This window comes from Thalassophryne amazonica, chromosome 4, assembly GCF_902500255.1.
Source record: "Thalassophryne amazonica chromosome 4, fThaAma1.1, whole genome shotgun sequence".
Classification (NCBI taxonomy): domain Eukaryota; kingdom Metazoa; phylum Chordata; class Actinopteri; order Batrachoidiformes; family Batrachoididae; genus Thalassophryne; species Thalassophryne amazonica.
The window spans coordinates 63,429,569-63,445,482 of record NC_047106.1 but is presented as its reverse complement, the minus strand read 5'-3'; the positions used below and the strand labels follow the sequence as shown (position 1 = coordinate 63,445,482).

At 41.8% G+C, this 15,914-nt stretch overlaps 1 protein-coding gene across 1 annotated transcript in view; it reads right to left on the bottom strand.

Annotated features, from left to right (window-relative positions):
• Positions 1-15,914, bottom strand: part of ets1 (v-ets avian erythroblastosis virus E26 oncogene homolog 1) — a 118,122-nt gene that overhangs the window by 89,187 nt on the left and 13,021 nt on the right. The window contains exon 3 of the mRNA XM_034168008.1: positions 12,399-12,546. Within this exon, the coding sequence (XP_034023899.1) occupies positions 12,399-12,546 (148 nt within the window). The remainder of the gene's footprint in view (positions 1-12,398; positions 12,547-15,914) is intronic.

Sequence of the window (15,914 nt, the reverse complement as noted above, 5' to 3'; positions counted from 1 at the left end):
ACCTCATGACAAAAGATGTGCACATTTCAAACTCTGTTAAATAACCGATGTGTAGAAATGCTTGGAAATCTAAAGACCACAAGTGGAGCGTAAAAGACAACCTGTTTCCTTTGTTTAGTGACTAACACTTGTTTCCTCGGAGTGCTGTGTGGTGTCAGAATCGACAGGACTGTGGTAGCAGCGTAGCTCATTCCTCCATAGTTGTCTGTCACTTTTCCGCATTTGCGCTCTTGTTTTGTTTTATTGTTGGTGGGGGAAGTGTGCGCAGGCCAGATTAGCATCACTGTTTCCTCCTTTCCCATAACCCCCCAGACCCCCGCAGCCTGCCTGTTTACTTTTAGAAATAAAAAATGGGCCTGCGTCTGTGAGGACGTGCCCCTCATCAGAGGAGAAGCCCCCCCACCCCCTGCCGCCTCCCCAAGGTTCCACATCTGAGATCCTCCTCCTCCCTCCAAAAGCTAGTCCCAGTCCTGTGACTTCTCCCTCTCCTTATCTGTCTTCTCTCTCCAAACTCTATTCCGCCCACTCTACTTTCCTTTACACCCCTCCCCTTCCAAATGTCCAGCTGTCAAATCACATCAAATAAAACACCGGCCAACAGTCCCCAAGTGCCAGATCCCAGCTGTTTCTGCATGTTCTAAATGGGAGGGCATGTTTACGAGTACGGTGAACTCACGGGTGCCTGGGAGTGAATGTGTGCGCCTGTGCTCCTGCTTTGCTGAATGGGAGGATGCTGTAATACAATACACTCCAGAGTGCAGGGTGTGAATTTAATGAATGAAAATGTAAGAACTTGCATCACTGCAGGATGCTCGCTAGAGGACGGAGTCTGGGATGGTTTCCGCCCAAACCTCTGACCTGACCACTGGATGGTGGAGAAGAGTGTAAACACTACCGTAGCATGGTCGTTGTCAAGAGGCGCCGTGTGTGTGACATCGGGCTCTTGGCCAAACATGCAACGGTCCTTAAGCATCCAGCTGCCCCACCTCACATCTGCTCTGTACTCTTTGGTTCTCACACAAGCACATTTCATTTCAGCAACACCCAATCCATTCTGTAGGGAAAAAGTCTCTCCAGCAGTGATGTACTATGTAGCTTACCTACGTTACAAGATAAATAAAACATACATATCAGTCTACAAATCCAATGAAGCTCACTTAGCTTCTGCTAATACAGTAAATGGTTTTATGCAAAAAGTGGATGGTTTTATTTAAAGTTTTTTCCAATGCAGGTATCATCCAGAAATGTCACATTACACAGAAAAAACACAAAATCCTACCAAGAATAACTGTCCATTTTTAAGATACAGTGAGGAAAATAAGTATTTGAACACCCTGCGATTTTGCAAGTTCTCCCACTTAGAAATCATGGAGGGTTCTGAAATTTTCATCTTAGGTGCATGTCCACTGTGAGAGACATAATCTAAAAAAAAAAAAAAAAAAAATCTGGAAATCACAATGTATGATTTTTTTAATACTTTATTTGTATGTTACTGCTGCAAATAAGTATTTCAACAACTACCAACCACCAACAATTCTGACTCACACAGACCTGTTAATTTTTCTTTAAGAAGCCCTCTTATTCTGCACACTTTACCTGTATTAATTGCACCTGTTTGAACGTGTTACCTGTATAAAAGACACCTGTTCACACACTCAATCAATCACACTCCAACCTGTCCACCATAGCCAAGACCAAAGAGCTGTCTAAGGACACCAGGGACAAAACTGTAGACCTGCACAAGGCTGGGATGGACTACAGGACAACAGGCAAGCAGCTTGGTAGAAGACAACAACTGTTATGATTATTTATTAGAAAGTGGAAGAAACACAAGATGACTGTCAATCTCCCTCGGTCTGGGATTCCATGCAAAATCTCACTTTGTGGGGTAAGGATGATTCTGAGAAAGCTCAGAACTACACAGGAGGACCTGGTCAATGACCTGAAGAGAGCTGGGACCACAGTCACAAAGATTACATTAGTAACACATGATGCTGTCATGGTTTAAAATCATGCAGGGCAGCAAGGTCCCCCTGATCAAGCCAGCACATATCCAGGCCTGTTTGAAGTTCACCAGTGACCATCTGGATGATCCAGAGGAGGCATGTGAGAAGGTCATGTGGTCAGATGAGACCAGAATAGAGCCTTTTGGAATAAACTCCACTTACCATGTTTAGAGGATGAGAACAACCCCAAGAAAACCATCCCAACCGTGAAGCATGGGGGTGGAAACATCATACTCTGGGGGTGCTCTTCTGCAAAGGAGACAGGACGACTGCACCGTATTGAAGGGAGGATGGGTGGGGTTATGTATTGCGAGATTATGGCAAACAACCTCCTTCCCTCAGTAAGAGCATTGATGATGGATCATGGCTGGGTCTTCCAGCATGACAATGACCCCAAACACACAGCCAGGGCAACTAAGGAGGGGCTCCGTAAGAAGCATTTCAAGGTCCTTGAGTGGCCTGGCCAGTCTCCAGACCTGAACTCAATAGAAAATCTTTGGAGGGAGCTGAAACTCCAAACCTGAAAGATCTAGAGAAGATCTCTATGGAGGAGTGGACCAAAATCCCTGCTGCAGTGTGTGAAAACTTGGTCAAGATCTACAGGAAATGTTTGACCTCTGTAAGTGCAAACAAAGGCTACTGTACCAAATATTAACACTGATTTTCACAGGTGTTCAAATACTTACTTCCAGCAGTAACATACAAATAAATTAGTACGTGATTTCCGGATTTTTTTTTTTTTTTTTTTTTAGATTATCTCTCACAGTGGACATGCACCTAAGATGAAAATTTCAGACCCCTCCATGATTTCTAAGTGGGAGAACTTGCAAAATCACAGGGTGTTCAAATGTTTATTTTCCTCACTGTATTTAACCTGTAAAATTTCAGTAAAATACAAGGACTTCTTTTTAAAAAAATACAACTTAAACATTGTGTCAAGTTAAAGAGTCTTCGAAGGATAGTGTTTAACAAGATTTGGAATTTTTAAACCCGAAAACAAAGTGCTTTTAACTTGTAAAAAGAAAAGACAATCTGCCTATGAAACAAGTGAAAACCCCCTTTTTAAGATTTCTTGAAATAAGGTTTTGAAATTCACTGAGAAAATGCCTTTTGAGCTTTATGAAATGTATTGGGTAGTGTTCCATCTTTTACAAATAACACAGCAGCTTCAACATCCTATGGGTGCAAAAATTGGAAGCGAATGTGTGGTGAGCCTGCACCTTGCCAAATGTGAGGGGGCTGGGAGTATGACCAAGCTCCACAAAAATGTTGAACACGTTCAAAACTGTAACAAGTTTAAATGAGCATTACTGATTTGTCCTGATCTGAGCAGAGCAGCATGCCACCCTTCCCCTGACACATACGCACTAGTCATGCTGAGAACCTGCTTTGGAAAACCTGATGCAGAACTCAGCTAGGTGTGCGACCTGCTTTGGTCTGGTGACAGAAAGAAAATCAAACAAATGCATAAAACTGATCTCTCTCTCTCTCTCTCTCTCTCTCTCTCTCTCTCTCTCTCTCTCTCTCTCTCTCTCTCTCTCTCTCTCTCTCTTTTTTTTTTGCTCTCAATCCAAGTTATTCAATATTGACCTGCTGAAATTGAGTTCCAATCAGATACTTTTCAGGTATTTTCCTAGATATTACACTTGCACAGAGTAACACTGCAAGAACATTAAAGTTATTCCAATCCAGTGTTTAACAAATGAATAGTTGCAGAAAAGTATTATGAAGAACTAGATTCAATCTATGATCCTTAATGATTATTTATTTACTTACTTATTTTTACAAAATCATTGGCAGCATGGTGGTTAGTATTGTTGCCTCACAGAGAGGAGGTCCTAGGTTTGCCTCCAATTTGGTCCTTTCCATGTGACATCTGCACCTCTAAAGACTTGCAGTTTGGTGAACTTGTGATTCTAAATTGACTTTAGGTGTGAATGTGTGTGTCTGTATCTGCTGGCCTGTCCAAGGTGTATCCTGCCTCTCACCCAATGGCTGTTGGGATAGGCTCCAGCCACCTCGCCACCTTGCCTCTTTCCAGTGAACCTCAGTTGGCATAAGCAGGTTTATATGATGTTGAAATAGGTCTTTGTAATGTAATTGGTGGATTATATGCCATGTGACATTCGTTATTTGTCCCACTCTATGAGAGACATTGTGTTCCATGCATTTTGGTTCTATTTACTGTGCATTCTTTCTAATTTTAAGTACAATTTTAAATAATGCACATCTATTTAAGTGTCATATAAAACAAATAATGAATGTTTTCCATTCATACAATGCAAATAATATTTTCATTCATTGAAATAGATGGGGCAGCATGGTGGCTTAGTGGTTAGCACTGTTGCCTCACAGCAAGAAGGTCGTGGGTTCAATTCCCGTGGCCTTTTTGTGTGGAGTTTGCATGTTCTCCCCGTGTTTGCGTGGGTTTCTTCCGGGTGCTCCGGTTTCCTCCCACATCCAAAGACATGCAGGTTAGGTGGATTGGACTCTTTAAAATTGTCCTTAGGTGTGTGTGGGTGTGTCTGTGTTTGTTTGTCTATTTTTGGCCCTGCGACAGACTAGCATCCTGTCCTGAGTGTACCCCGCCTCACTCTCTATGACTGCTGGGATAGGCTCCAGCCCCCCACGACCCTTAATTGGACTAAGCGGTAGATGATGAATGAATGAATGAAATAGATGGAATGTTTCTTTTAATGAGGTAAAGCTGAGATGAATAGAACATCCCATCTTTCAACTCATGCAAATGTTCTTACCATTGCATTTATGAACATTCATTATTTGTATATTAGAAAATGGATGGATTATTATTTCGAAAACACAAATACCTTAATGCAAAAAACTTATGCATTCATGAGAAAAACACTGCCTGCTTGATTGGCCAGTAAGAAGTGTCACATGTGCCAGCCATCAGAAAGAGACTTGGTGCATATTTCAAGCAAAACAGAGCATAAATATGTTTTAAAATGTGTACTGCACACTGCTGATGAACTAGCAGGAAGCATTGATGGAGCAGTGGCTCCAATTCCAGTGGTTCAGAGATTATGAACCAGAATGAGATGTAATGCAGACTGAATTCCATCAGACTGATCTCAACTGGGATGTCCCACTTAATACAATGTACTATGATCAGAATTCCGACATTCCTATTTAATTAGCATAATTGTTACTATGCTTTTTATTGTTGTTATTATGGTTTTATTTCTGTTAATATTTATATTTCTTTTACTCTTTTAATTGTGTCTTTTTATTGTGCTTTTAATATCTTTTAATTTATTTTAATTTGTTTTTGCGTTTGTGTGAAGCGCCTTGGCGTGCCACTGTTGTGAGTTGGTGCTCTACAAATTGAAATTGAAAATTCCTATTGTAAGCCTAGGGTGCATCTCTGCTCCCCTCCACAGCATGTCTTTTTTCCTGGTTCTCTCCCTCAGCCCCAACCAGTCCCAGCAGAAGACTGCCCCTCCCTGAGCCTGGTTCTGCTGGAGGTTTCTTCCTGTTAAAAGGGAGTTTTTCCTTCCCACTGTCGCCAAGTGCTTGCTCACAGGGGGTCGTTTTGACCGTTGGGGTTTTTCTGTAATTATTGTATGGCCTTGCCTTACAATATAAAGCGCCTTGGGGCAACTGTTTGTTGTGATTTGGCGCTATATAAATAAAACTGATTTGATTTGATTTGTTTTCACATATACATTGACTTTCCAGTTTGGTCTGAAGCAAAATAGCAGGTGTGAATGCTTCCTTGTACCAGTGACTGGACCAAAGAAACAAAATTTGGTCAAATCAAAAGAGGTGGTCTCAGTTTGCATTTTGATTGTGAAAACCCTTTTAAACTCCTTGGCAGGGGTAATTAAGCATGACCATGTGCTTTAAAAATAAGTAGGTATACAAATGTTCAAATAAAGTTTCCTAAACTGTTGAAACACCTTTAGCTGTCAGGCTGAACAGTTCATCATTTAATTTTTATATACAGACTATAAGACATATAAGCACAAAAGGACTGATTTGAAACTGAAACAGCAGTTCAAGAGTGGCCTCATTTTCTGTTGAACAGAAATGAGTCAATGCAACGGCTTCAGGGTGTGGAGAATGTATCAATACTTATTTAACTGCATTTGAGGTTACTGCAGACTCATAACTGGGTAAACGAGCCCAGGAACCTCACCAGTCTGAGCCACACAACATATACACGAGCCAAATAACTCGAACATCTATGACTCTTAAACCTGTGCTCTGCACAGTGCACGGTTTAGAAGGCGAATGACAAAAGAAAAAAATAAAGGTCAATTCTCGGTCATTTTTTTCCACTCAGCAATGTTTATGTCAATGGTCCAGTGCTGGGAGCAATGAAGTGAAGGCTCCAAAGGAGTGTGTCTCTGGCAACAAACATCAGCAAATCCCATCAAATCCCACATACGCATACACATAAACACACATGCACATTCTGACCCCCTCCACCTCTCTAGGGACCAAATGAGAGGCTTGGGAAAAAGATGGCCGCCTTCTGGCCCCATGCCTTGCCCCCTGCATCCAGCTCAGGGAGGTGACGGAAGAAAGCTTGTGCCTCCCAGCACCCCTACTCTACTCCTGTGGCCTGAGTCCCAGTCCACTTGCATAAATCACGTTTGAGGATGAGAAAAGGCCTGAGTCTAGCACAGGCAAATGCCCTGGAAGGAATGTTCCACTTTAAAGAGAACTGATTTGAAAATAAAGAAGGGGTGGGGTGGGGGGTGGTGATGCGTCAGATTTGAAACAGAAAAATTCTGAGTAGGAAAGTGACTGAGAATGTGAGAATGCAAAGGGGAGGGGGTATAACTGCTAAAAGTACCTACCCCTGGGTCAGCATCAGCATCCCTTGAGCAGCAGAGGCATAACATGAGGGCAAGAGTGTTGCTCGCTTAGAGGAAGTGATGGTCTAGTGGTTAAGCATTGGCCTTGAGACCAGAGGATCCTTGGTTGAAATCCCAACCTGACCGGAAAATCACTAAGGGCCCTTGGGCAAGGTCCTTAATCCTGTGTGTGGCGAGCGCCTTGTATGGCGGGGTGAATGTGAGGCATTACTGTAAAGCGCTTTGAGCATCTGATGCAGATGGAAAGCGCTATATAAATGCAGTCCATTTACCATTTGCTCTCACTCTCTCTGTTTATGTATATGTGTGTGTGTGTGTGAGTTTTAGTTAGTTTGTTGGCTCCACGAGACAGAAATATCTCCATCATCAATTAAAATGGTTGTTGTGTGATTCATCATACTTAGAAGGTTTCTTTTCAGCACTGTAGCCAGGCTGACAAAGAGTCAGAGCTCTACTGAGCCGAGTATTCCTTTAACTTTAACCAGTAATGACTTCATGACTTTCTTTGCTAATAAAATTTTAACTATTAGAGAAAAATTACTCATAACCATCCCAAAGACGTATCGTTATCTTTGGCTGCTTTCAGTAATGCTGGTATTTGGTTAGACTCTTTCTCTCCAATTGTTCTGTCTGAGTTATTTTCATTAGTTACTTCCTCCAAACCATCAACATGTCTATTAGACCCCATTCCTACCAGGCTGCTCAAGGAAGCCCTACCATTAATTAATGCTTCGATCTTAAATATGATCAATCTATCTTTGTTAGTTGGCTATGTACCACAGGCTTTTAAGCTGGCAGTAATTAAACCATTACTTAAAAAGCCATCACTTGACCCAGCTATCTTAGCTAATTATAGGCCAATCTCCAACCTTCCTTTTCTCTCAAAAATTCTTGAAAGGGTAGTTGTAAAACAGCTAACTGATCATCTGCAGAGGAATGGTCTATTTGAAGAGTTTCAGTCAGGGTTTAGAATTCATCATAGTACAGAAACAGCATTAGTGAAGGTTACAAATGATCCTCTTATGGCCTCAGACAGTGGACTCATCTCTGTGCTTGTCCTGTTAGACCTCAGTGCTGCTTTTGATACTGTTGACCATAAAATTTTATTACAGAGATTAGAGCATGCCATAGGTATTAAAGGCACTGCGCTGTGGTGGTTTGAATCATATTTATCTAATAGATTACAATTTGTTCATGTAAATGGGGAGTCTTCTTCACAGACTAATTATGGAGTTCCACAAGGTTCTGTGCTAGGACCAATTTTATTCACTTTATACATGCTTCCCTTAGGCAGTATTATTAGACGGTATTGCTTAAATTTTCATTGTTACGCAGATGATACGCAGCTTTATCTATCCATGAAGCCAGAGGACACACACCAATTAGTTAAACTGCAGGAATGTCTTACAGACATAAAGACATGGATGACCTCTAATTTCCTGCTTTTAAATTCAGATAAAACTGAAGTTATTGTACTTGGCCCCACAAATCTTAGAAACATGGTGTCTAACCAGATCCTTACTCTGGATGGCATTACCCTGACCTCTAGTAATACTGTGAGAAATCTTGGAGTCATTTTTGATCAGGATATGTCCTTCAATGCGCATATTAAGCAAATATGTAGGACTGCTTTTTTACATTTGCGCAATATCTCTAAAATTAGAAAGGTCTTGTCTCAGAGGGATGCTGAAAAACTAATTCATGCATTTATTTCCTCTAGGCTGGACTATTGTAATTCATTATTATCAGGTTGTCCTAAAAGTTCCCTGAAAAGCCTTCAGTTAATTCAAAATGCTGCAGCTAGAGTACTGACGGGGACTAGAAGGAGAGAGCATATTTCACCCATATTGGCCTCTCTTCATTGGCTTCCTGTTAATTCTAGAATAGGATTTAAAATTCTTCTTCTTACTTATAAGGTTTTGAATAATCAGGTCCCATCTTATCTTAGGGACCTCTTAGTACCATATCACCCCAATAGAGTGCTTCGCTCTCAGACTGCAGGCTTACTTGTAGTTCCTAGGGTTTTTAAGAGTAGAATGGGAGGCAGAGCCTTCAGCTTTCAGGCTCCTCTCCTGTGGAACCAGCTCCCAATTCGGATCAGGGAGAAAGACACCCTCTCTACTTTTAAGGTTAGGCTTAAAACTTTCCTTTTTGCTAAAGCTTATAGTTAGGGCTGGATCAGGTGACCCTGAACCATCCCTTAGTTATGCTGCTATAGACTTAGACTGCTGGGGGGTTCCCATGATGCACTGAGTGTTTCTTTCTCTTTTTGCTCTGTATGCACCACTCTGCATTTAATCATTAGTGATTGATCTCTGCTCCCCTCCACAGCATGTCTTTTTCCTGATTCTCTCCCCTCAGCCCCAACCAGTCCCAGCAGAAGACTGCCCCTCCCTGAGCCTGGTTCTGCTGGAGGTTTCTTCCTGTTAAAAGGGAGTTTTTCCTTCCCACTGTCGCCAAGTGCTTGTTCATAGGGGGTCGTTTTGACCGTTGGGGTTTTTCTGTAATTATCGTATGGCTTTTGCCTTAAAATATAAAGCGCCTTGGGGCAACTGTTGTTGTGATTTGGCGCTATATAAATAAAACTGATTTGATTTGATTAGAAGGAAAAATTCATGGTCTCATTTTAGAGGAAATGCTGTATTTTGACCAGCCTGTTAGAGAGGTGGTTAAGACGACCCGTTTTATTTACATAGCAACACAATGATTCAACATAACCTGTCTATGGATAGGGGTTGCCCAGCTGTCACCTGGCTATGGTCGATAGGGTACTTTCAGAGGATGGACCAGTTCTTGCCATCTGCACACCCAGTCTGCATCTGTAATGTGATGATTGTGGTAAAGCACGGCACTAGCGAATGGTCCTGACCTGACCTAACCTGTCTACGCCAGTTGCTGTGACACAAATTCATGTTTTGTGCCCTGTAGAACTGACTACTGTAATCTTTTACTTTCTGGCTTACCACGTCAGAGGATAAGATATTATCAGATGATTCAAAACAGGACTGCTGGCATTTTGACTGCAACTAGGAGATGTGATAAGATCATGCCTATGTTAGTGTACTTTCACTGGGTTCCTTTGAGTGTGAGAACAGATTTTTAGGTTGTATTGTTGACCTATGGCGGTGCACTCTCTTATGGAATGTATCTAGGCATATGTACCCACAGCCTCACAGTACAGGCTCACTGAAGTTAAAAAGACATCAGGAGGCAGGATTTCCTTACCATGCACTGACACTGTGGAATGGATGTCAGAAATTCAAGTTCTGTTGAATCTTTTAAATCAAATTTTAAACATATGTACCTCTTTTCTATTATTTCTAATTAATGTATGGTTTAATTTCATTTATATAAACATTTTTTAGGTTCTGAAGTGTGTAGATTCTGATTACATGAACTGTTACTCTGTTATTATGTTGTTATATATGTATGTATGTATGTATGCAAGATTATTATTATTATTATCTTGGCTTTTGACACCAACGAGGCTTAGTTTGATAATTTTTTAATTGCATTTTAGTTTTATTTTGTGGTTCTTTTTATGATATTGTGTTTTAATTTGAATTATGTTTGTAGTGTATGTTAGTAAAAAGCTGGAGAGGACGCTGTCTAATAAAAACATGCGGGAGGTCTGGAGAGGAATGAAAACCATCACTGGCTGTGGTAGTAAGGGCAATCTGGGTTGCATGGACATTCAGAGAGCTGAGGAGCTGAACACCTTTTTTAATCGGTTCAGCTCACCCCGACCAATCCCCCACAGCCTATTGTCAGCTCCCCAGACCACCAGACGTCCTGCCTCTCCCCTATGTGCCTCTTTCTTTCCCTCACTAGTCCCCAACTCACCCAACTCAACTCACCCCTCCATTACCACAAACCAGGTGACTACAGCACTGCGACGTCTCCACCCTAGGAAGGCTGCGGGACCTGACTCGGTTTGTCCAAGGTTCTTGAAGGCCTGTGTTGTGGAGCTGGGAGAACCGCTGCAACGGGGGTTCAACTTCAGTCTGCGGCTGGGCAAGGTTCCCTTACTATGGAAAAGATCCTGTATTGTGCCAGTTCCTAAGATCAGTCGCCCTTGTGAGCTCAATGACTACAGGCCAGTCGCCCTCACGTCACACGTGATGAAAACATTGGAGCGACTGGTTCTGCAGTTCATGCAGCCCCAGGTGCAGGCAGTGAGGGATCCTCTCCAGTTTGCCTACCGGGAGAGGGTGGGTGTTGAGGATGCGGTCCTCTATCTCCTACACCATGTTCTTAAGTACCTGGATGGGGGGGATGCACTGTGAGAATGCTATTTTTTGATTTCTCCAGTGCTTTTAATACCATCTACCCCAGCCTTCTCCAGGATAAACTCAACATCATGGCTGTGGAGCCCCATTTAGTGAGCTGGATCTCAGACTATCTTACCAATAGGCCGCAGTTTGTCGGGGTGGGGGACTGCAGGTCTTCAACTCTGACTTGCAGCACTGGAGCACCTCAGGGCACAGTGCTCTCTCCTCTCCTCTTCACCCTCTACACCATGGACTTTCGTTACAACTCCAATACATGTCACATGCAGAAGTTCTCAGATGACACTGCAATTGTGGCATGTATTCGGGAGGGGGACGAGAGGGAGTACAGAGGCCTGGTGAAGGACTTTGTGCAATGGTGCCGGCTGAATAAGCTCCAGCTGAACACCACTAAAACAAAGGAGATAGTGTTGGACTTTCACCGGGCGCCACCCTCTCTGCAGCCCATTAACATAGGTGGAGTGGAGGTGGAGGTGGTCTCCACGTATAAGTACCTGGGACTACATCTGGACAATAAGCTGAACTGGGCAGCCAACATGGACGCTGTTTATAAGAAGGGCCATAGCAGAATGTATTTTCTCAGAAGGCTGGCCTCATTCAGAGTCTGCCCTAAGTTAGTGCACCTGTTTTATCTGGCTATTGTGTCCAGTGTTCTTTTTTATGCCGCGGTGTGTTGGGGGGGCAGTGCTTTTAAGAAGGACATTCATCGACTGAACCGGCTCATTAAGAGGGCCGGTTCTGTAGTGGGTCTGGGCTTGGACTCTGTGGAGACAGTGGTGGAGCAGAGAACACTCACAAAGACCCATGCCATCCTGTCTAATGAGAGTCACCTGCTGAACTCTGTCTTCTCCATCCAGAGAAGTTCAGTAAGCTCAAGATTTCGGTCATTGAGATGTTCTACAGAGAGACTGAGGAACTCATTTGTTCCGCGTGCCATTAGGCTGCTTAATGAGGCCTCTGCTAGGAGGGGCAGGAGGGAGAATGTGTTTTAGCAGCTAGTTTTTAGTTATTATTTATTTATTTCTGTGGTGGGCTTTGTTCCTTCCATTTTATTGTATCTTTTAATTCTATTTATCCTTGGAGCACAGATAATGCACAATTTCCCTTGGGATTAATAAAGTATTTGTCTGTCTGTCTGTCTGTCAGTGTATAGCACCTTGTGGCAGTGCTGACTGTTTAAGGTGTTTTATAAACAAAGTTGGTATGGTATGGTATCTAAAGCCACACTTGAAATTGGCTTTCTTGTGTCCAGTTCTCACCTGTAGGACACAGATCGTGCCCGTTGGGTACCTCCTGCAGGGGTATATCTTGGGGGTACAGTGGCTGTGATGGGTAGTACTGCTGCTGAGGGTGAACCACACCTGAGAGCTGGATCTCTTGGCCCATTACCAAACCTCCACTTTGCCTCTGAAGACAAAAAAAACAAAAAAACAAAACAAAACAAAAAAATACAGTGAAACAAAAATCAGCTGAGATATATGGATTAGGTACCTGGAAACCAGAGGTGGGTCAAAGTCACTGTCAAGTCATTCTCAAGTCATCAATCTGCAAGTCCCAAGTCAAGTCTCAAGTCAGCTTGCAAACTGGTGGTCATTATGACTTGAGACTTGACTTAGGACTTGCTGATTCATGACTTCAGAGTGACTTGATAGTGACTTCGTCCAACCTCTGCTAGAGACACACTGAAATTCCTGGAATAGCAAGGTCAAAGTAGGTCCTTTCTTCCTTCATACTTTAGCTTTTTGTCACTTTACTAGAGCTTTACTAATCCTGGTTTCAGCAGTCTATAAAACCTGTCTAGAACGGCTGTGACATTTCTGTACTTTTTTGCAGATACCAATCTGGCTTTTTGGTTCTTTCTGCTGGTAAGTGCTTTAGATCTTGTGGTACCTCTTTGAGGTATTTGCTGCTAATTTTCTGAATAAATAATATACAGTAAGTTATACACCACACACAGCCAAAATATCAAAGGAGTGGCTTCAGGACAACTCTTGTGAATGTCCTTGAGTGGTCCAGCCAGAGCCCAGACCTGAGTGCGACTGAACATCTCTGAAGAGAGATGAAAATGCCTGTGGACCGACGCTCCCCATCCAACCTGATGGAGCTTGAGAGGTACTACAAAGAGAAAATTTTGGGCAAAATTTCCAAGCAGCTGTGGTTGAACCTCACATATAGTTTTTCTCCTGAACATTTGTTGTTCTGCAATCAGACAGCAGCTGTTCCGATAAACAAAATGTCCACATATACAACACAATAGGGACATAAAACCAGAATTAATAAATAGATAGAATAGATTTTTCATCAGCAGTGCAAATTAGTGATTGTAAGCTAAAATATTTTGAAAGTTTATTTGAACCTTGTTCTAGAGTCTATATCAAAAGGATGATGAACTATGCTAAATGGGGCCTCAATATGTCAACAACCCAGAGGAAGAAAACATTTGAAACTAGATCTCAAAAATGTTCTATTTATTTCTCCTAGACAACTATGTGGTCTGTGTCAAACCAAATGACAAACTTACCCCCCTTTTGGGTTTTAAAAAAGATGTCCAAAATAATTCTCAGAGGCAATATATATATATATATATATATATATATATATATAAACAGTGGGGAAAATAAGTATTTGACCCCCTGTCAGTTTTGCAGGTTTTCCCACCAACAAAGAATGGAGAGGTCTGTAATTTTTATCGTAGGTACATTTCAACTGTGAGAGACAGAATCTAAAAAAACTCCAGAAAATCACATTGTATGATTTTTAAATAATTAATTTGCATTTTATTGCATAAAATAAGTATTTGAACACCTACCAACCAGCACGAATTCTGGCTCTCACAGACCTGTTAATTTTTCTTTAAGAAGCCCTCTTATTCTGCACTCTTTACGTGTATTAATTGCACCTGTTTGAACTTGTTACCTGTATAAAAAACACCTGTCCATACACTCAATCAATCACACTCCAACCTGTCCACCACAGCCAAGACCAAAGAGCTGTCTAAGGACACCAGGGACAAAACTGTAGACCTGCACAAGGCTGGGATGGACTACAGGACAACAGGCAAGCAGGTTGGTAGAAGACAAGAACTGTTATGATTATTTTTTAGAAAGTGGAAGAAACACAAGATGACTGTCAGTCTCCCTCGGTCTGGGATTCCATGCAAGATCTCACTTTGTGGAATAAGGATGATTCTGAGAAAGCTCAGAACTACACAGGAGGAACTGGTCAATGACCTGAAGAGAGCTGGGACCACAGTCACAAAGATTACATTAGTAACACATGATGCTGTCATGGTTTAAAATCCTGCAGGGCAGCAAGGTCCCCCTGCTCAAGCCAGCACATGTCGAGGCCCATTTGAAGTTCACCAGTGACCATCTGGATGATCCAGAGGAGGCATGGGAGAAGGTCATGTGGTCAGATGAGACCAAAATAGAGCTTTTTGGAATCAACTCCACTTACCAAAGAAAACCATCCCAACCGTGAAGCATGGGGGTGGAAACATCATACTCTGGGGGTGCTCTTCTGCAAAGGGGACAGGACGACTGCACCGTATTGAAGGGAGGATGGATGGGGTCATGTATTGCGAGATTTTGGCAAACAACCTCCTTCCCTCAGTAAGAGCATTGATGATGGATCATTGCTGGGTCTTCCAGCATGACAGTGACCCCAAACACACAGCCAGGGCGACTAAGGAGAGGCTCCGTAAGAACCATTTCAAGGTCCTGGAGTGGCTTGGCAAGTCTCCAGACCTGAACTCAATAGAAAATCTTTGGGGGGAGCTGAAACTCCAAACCTGAAAGATTTGGAGAAGATCTGTATGGAGGAGTGGACCAAAATCCCTGCTGCAGTGTGTGAAAACTTGGTCAAGAACTACAGGAAATGTCTGACCTCTGTAATGGCAGACAAATGCTTCTGTATCAATTGTTAAGCTCTGTTTTTCTAGGGAGTCAAATACTTATTTTATGCAATAAAAAGCAAATTAATGATTTAAAAATCATACAATGCGATATTCTAGTTTTTTTTTAGATTCAGTCTCTCACAGTTGAAGTGTACCTACACTAAAAATTATAGACCTCTCTATTCGTTGTAGGTGGGAAAACCTGCAAAACTGACAGGCGGTCAAATACTTATTTTCCCCACTGTATATAAACAAAGCTGAAGTGAGACTTTTGTGTCTTCAGTTGTCAAATAGCAAGCTTTGAACAGAAAAATGTTCCTCAGGGAAATGATTAAAAAAATTCCAGTTGATTTGCCCATTAGTCTGGCTGTGATATTTTAATTTAATTTATCTCATTCAATAGAGCAGTGCCTCCCGAAAGTGTATGCTGTGGCTCACTAACTGGACTGTGAAGGTACTGCATGTGTGCCATGAGAGGTCATTCAAAATAAGTAAATAAAGTCTTTGATTTTAATGTTTAAATTTACCTAACAATAGTCATAATTTTTCAAATATAGTCAGAAGTAGTAAACCAAAGCCATGGAATATAAATTGAATGATATTCTTAATTTTTCTTACACATTTTAACATAATATATATGGGAAAATACTTTTTAAAATTGTTGCAACACAATAATTTCAATGTTTAAAATCCTAGTATTTTCTAAACTTTTGCATGTGCCTTTGTTTAAAAAATGTTGCCAGTGATAGACATAATGCACTTCAGTGCATAGTGAAATTAAAATATATATATTTTTGGTCTTTGCCTTGGACATTTTTGCCCAATTAACATGTAAGGATAGTTTGCAATAGCAGTAACATACACACAAAGATAGACCCAA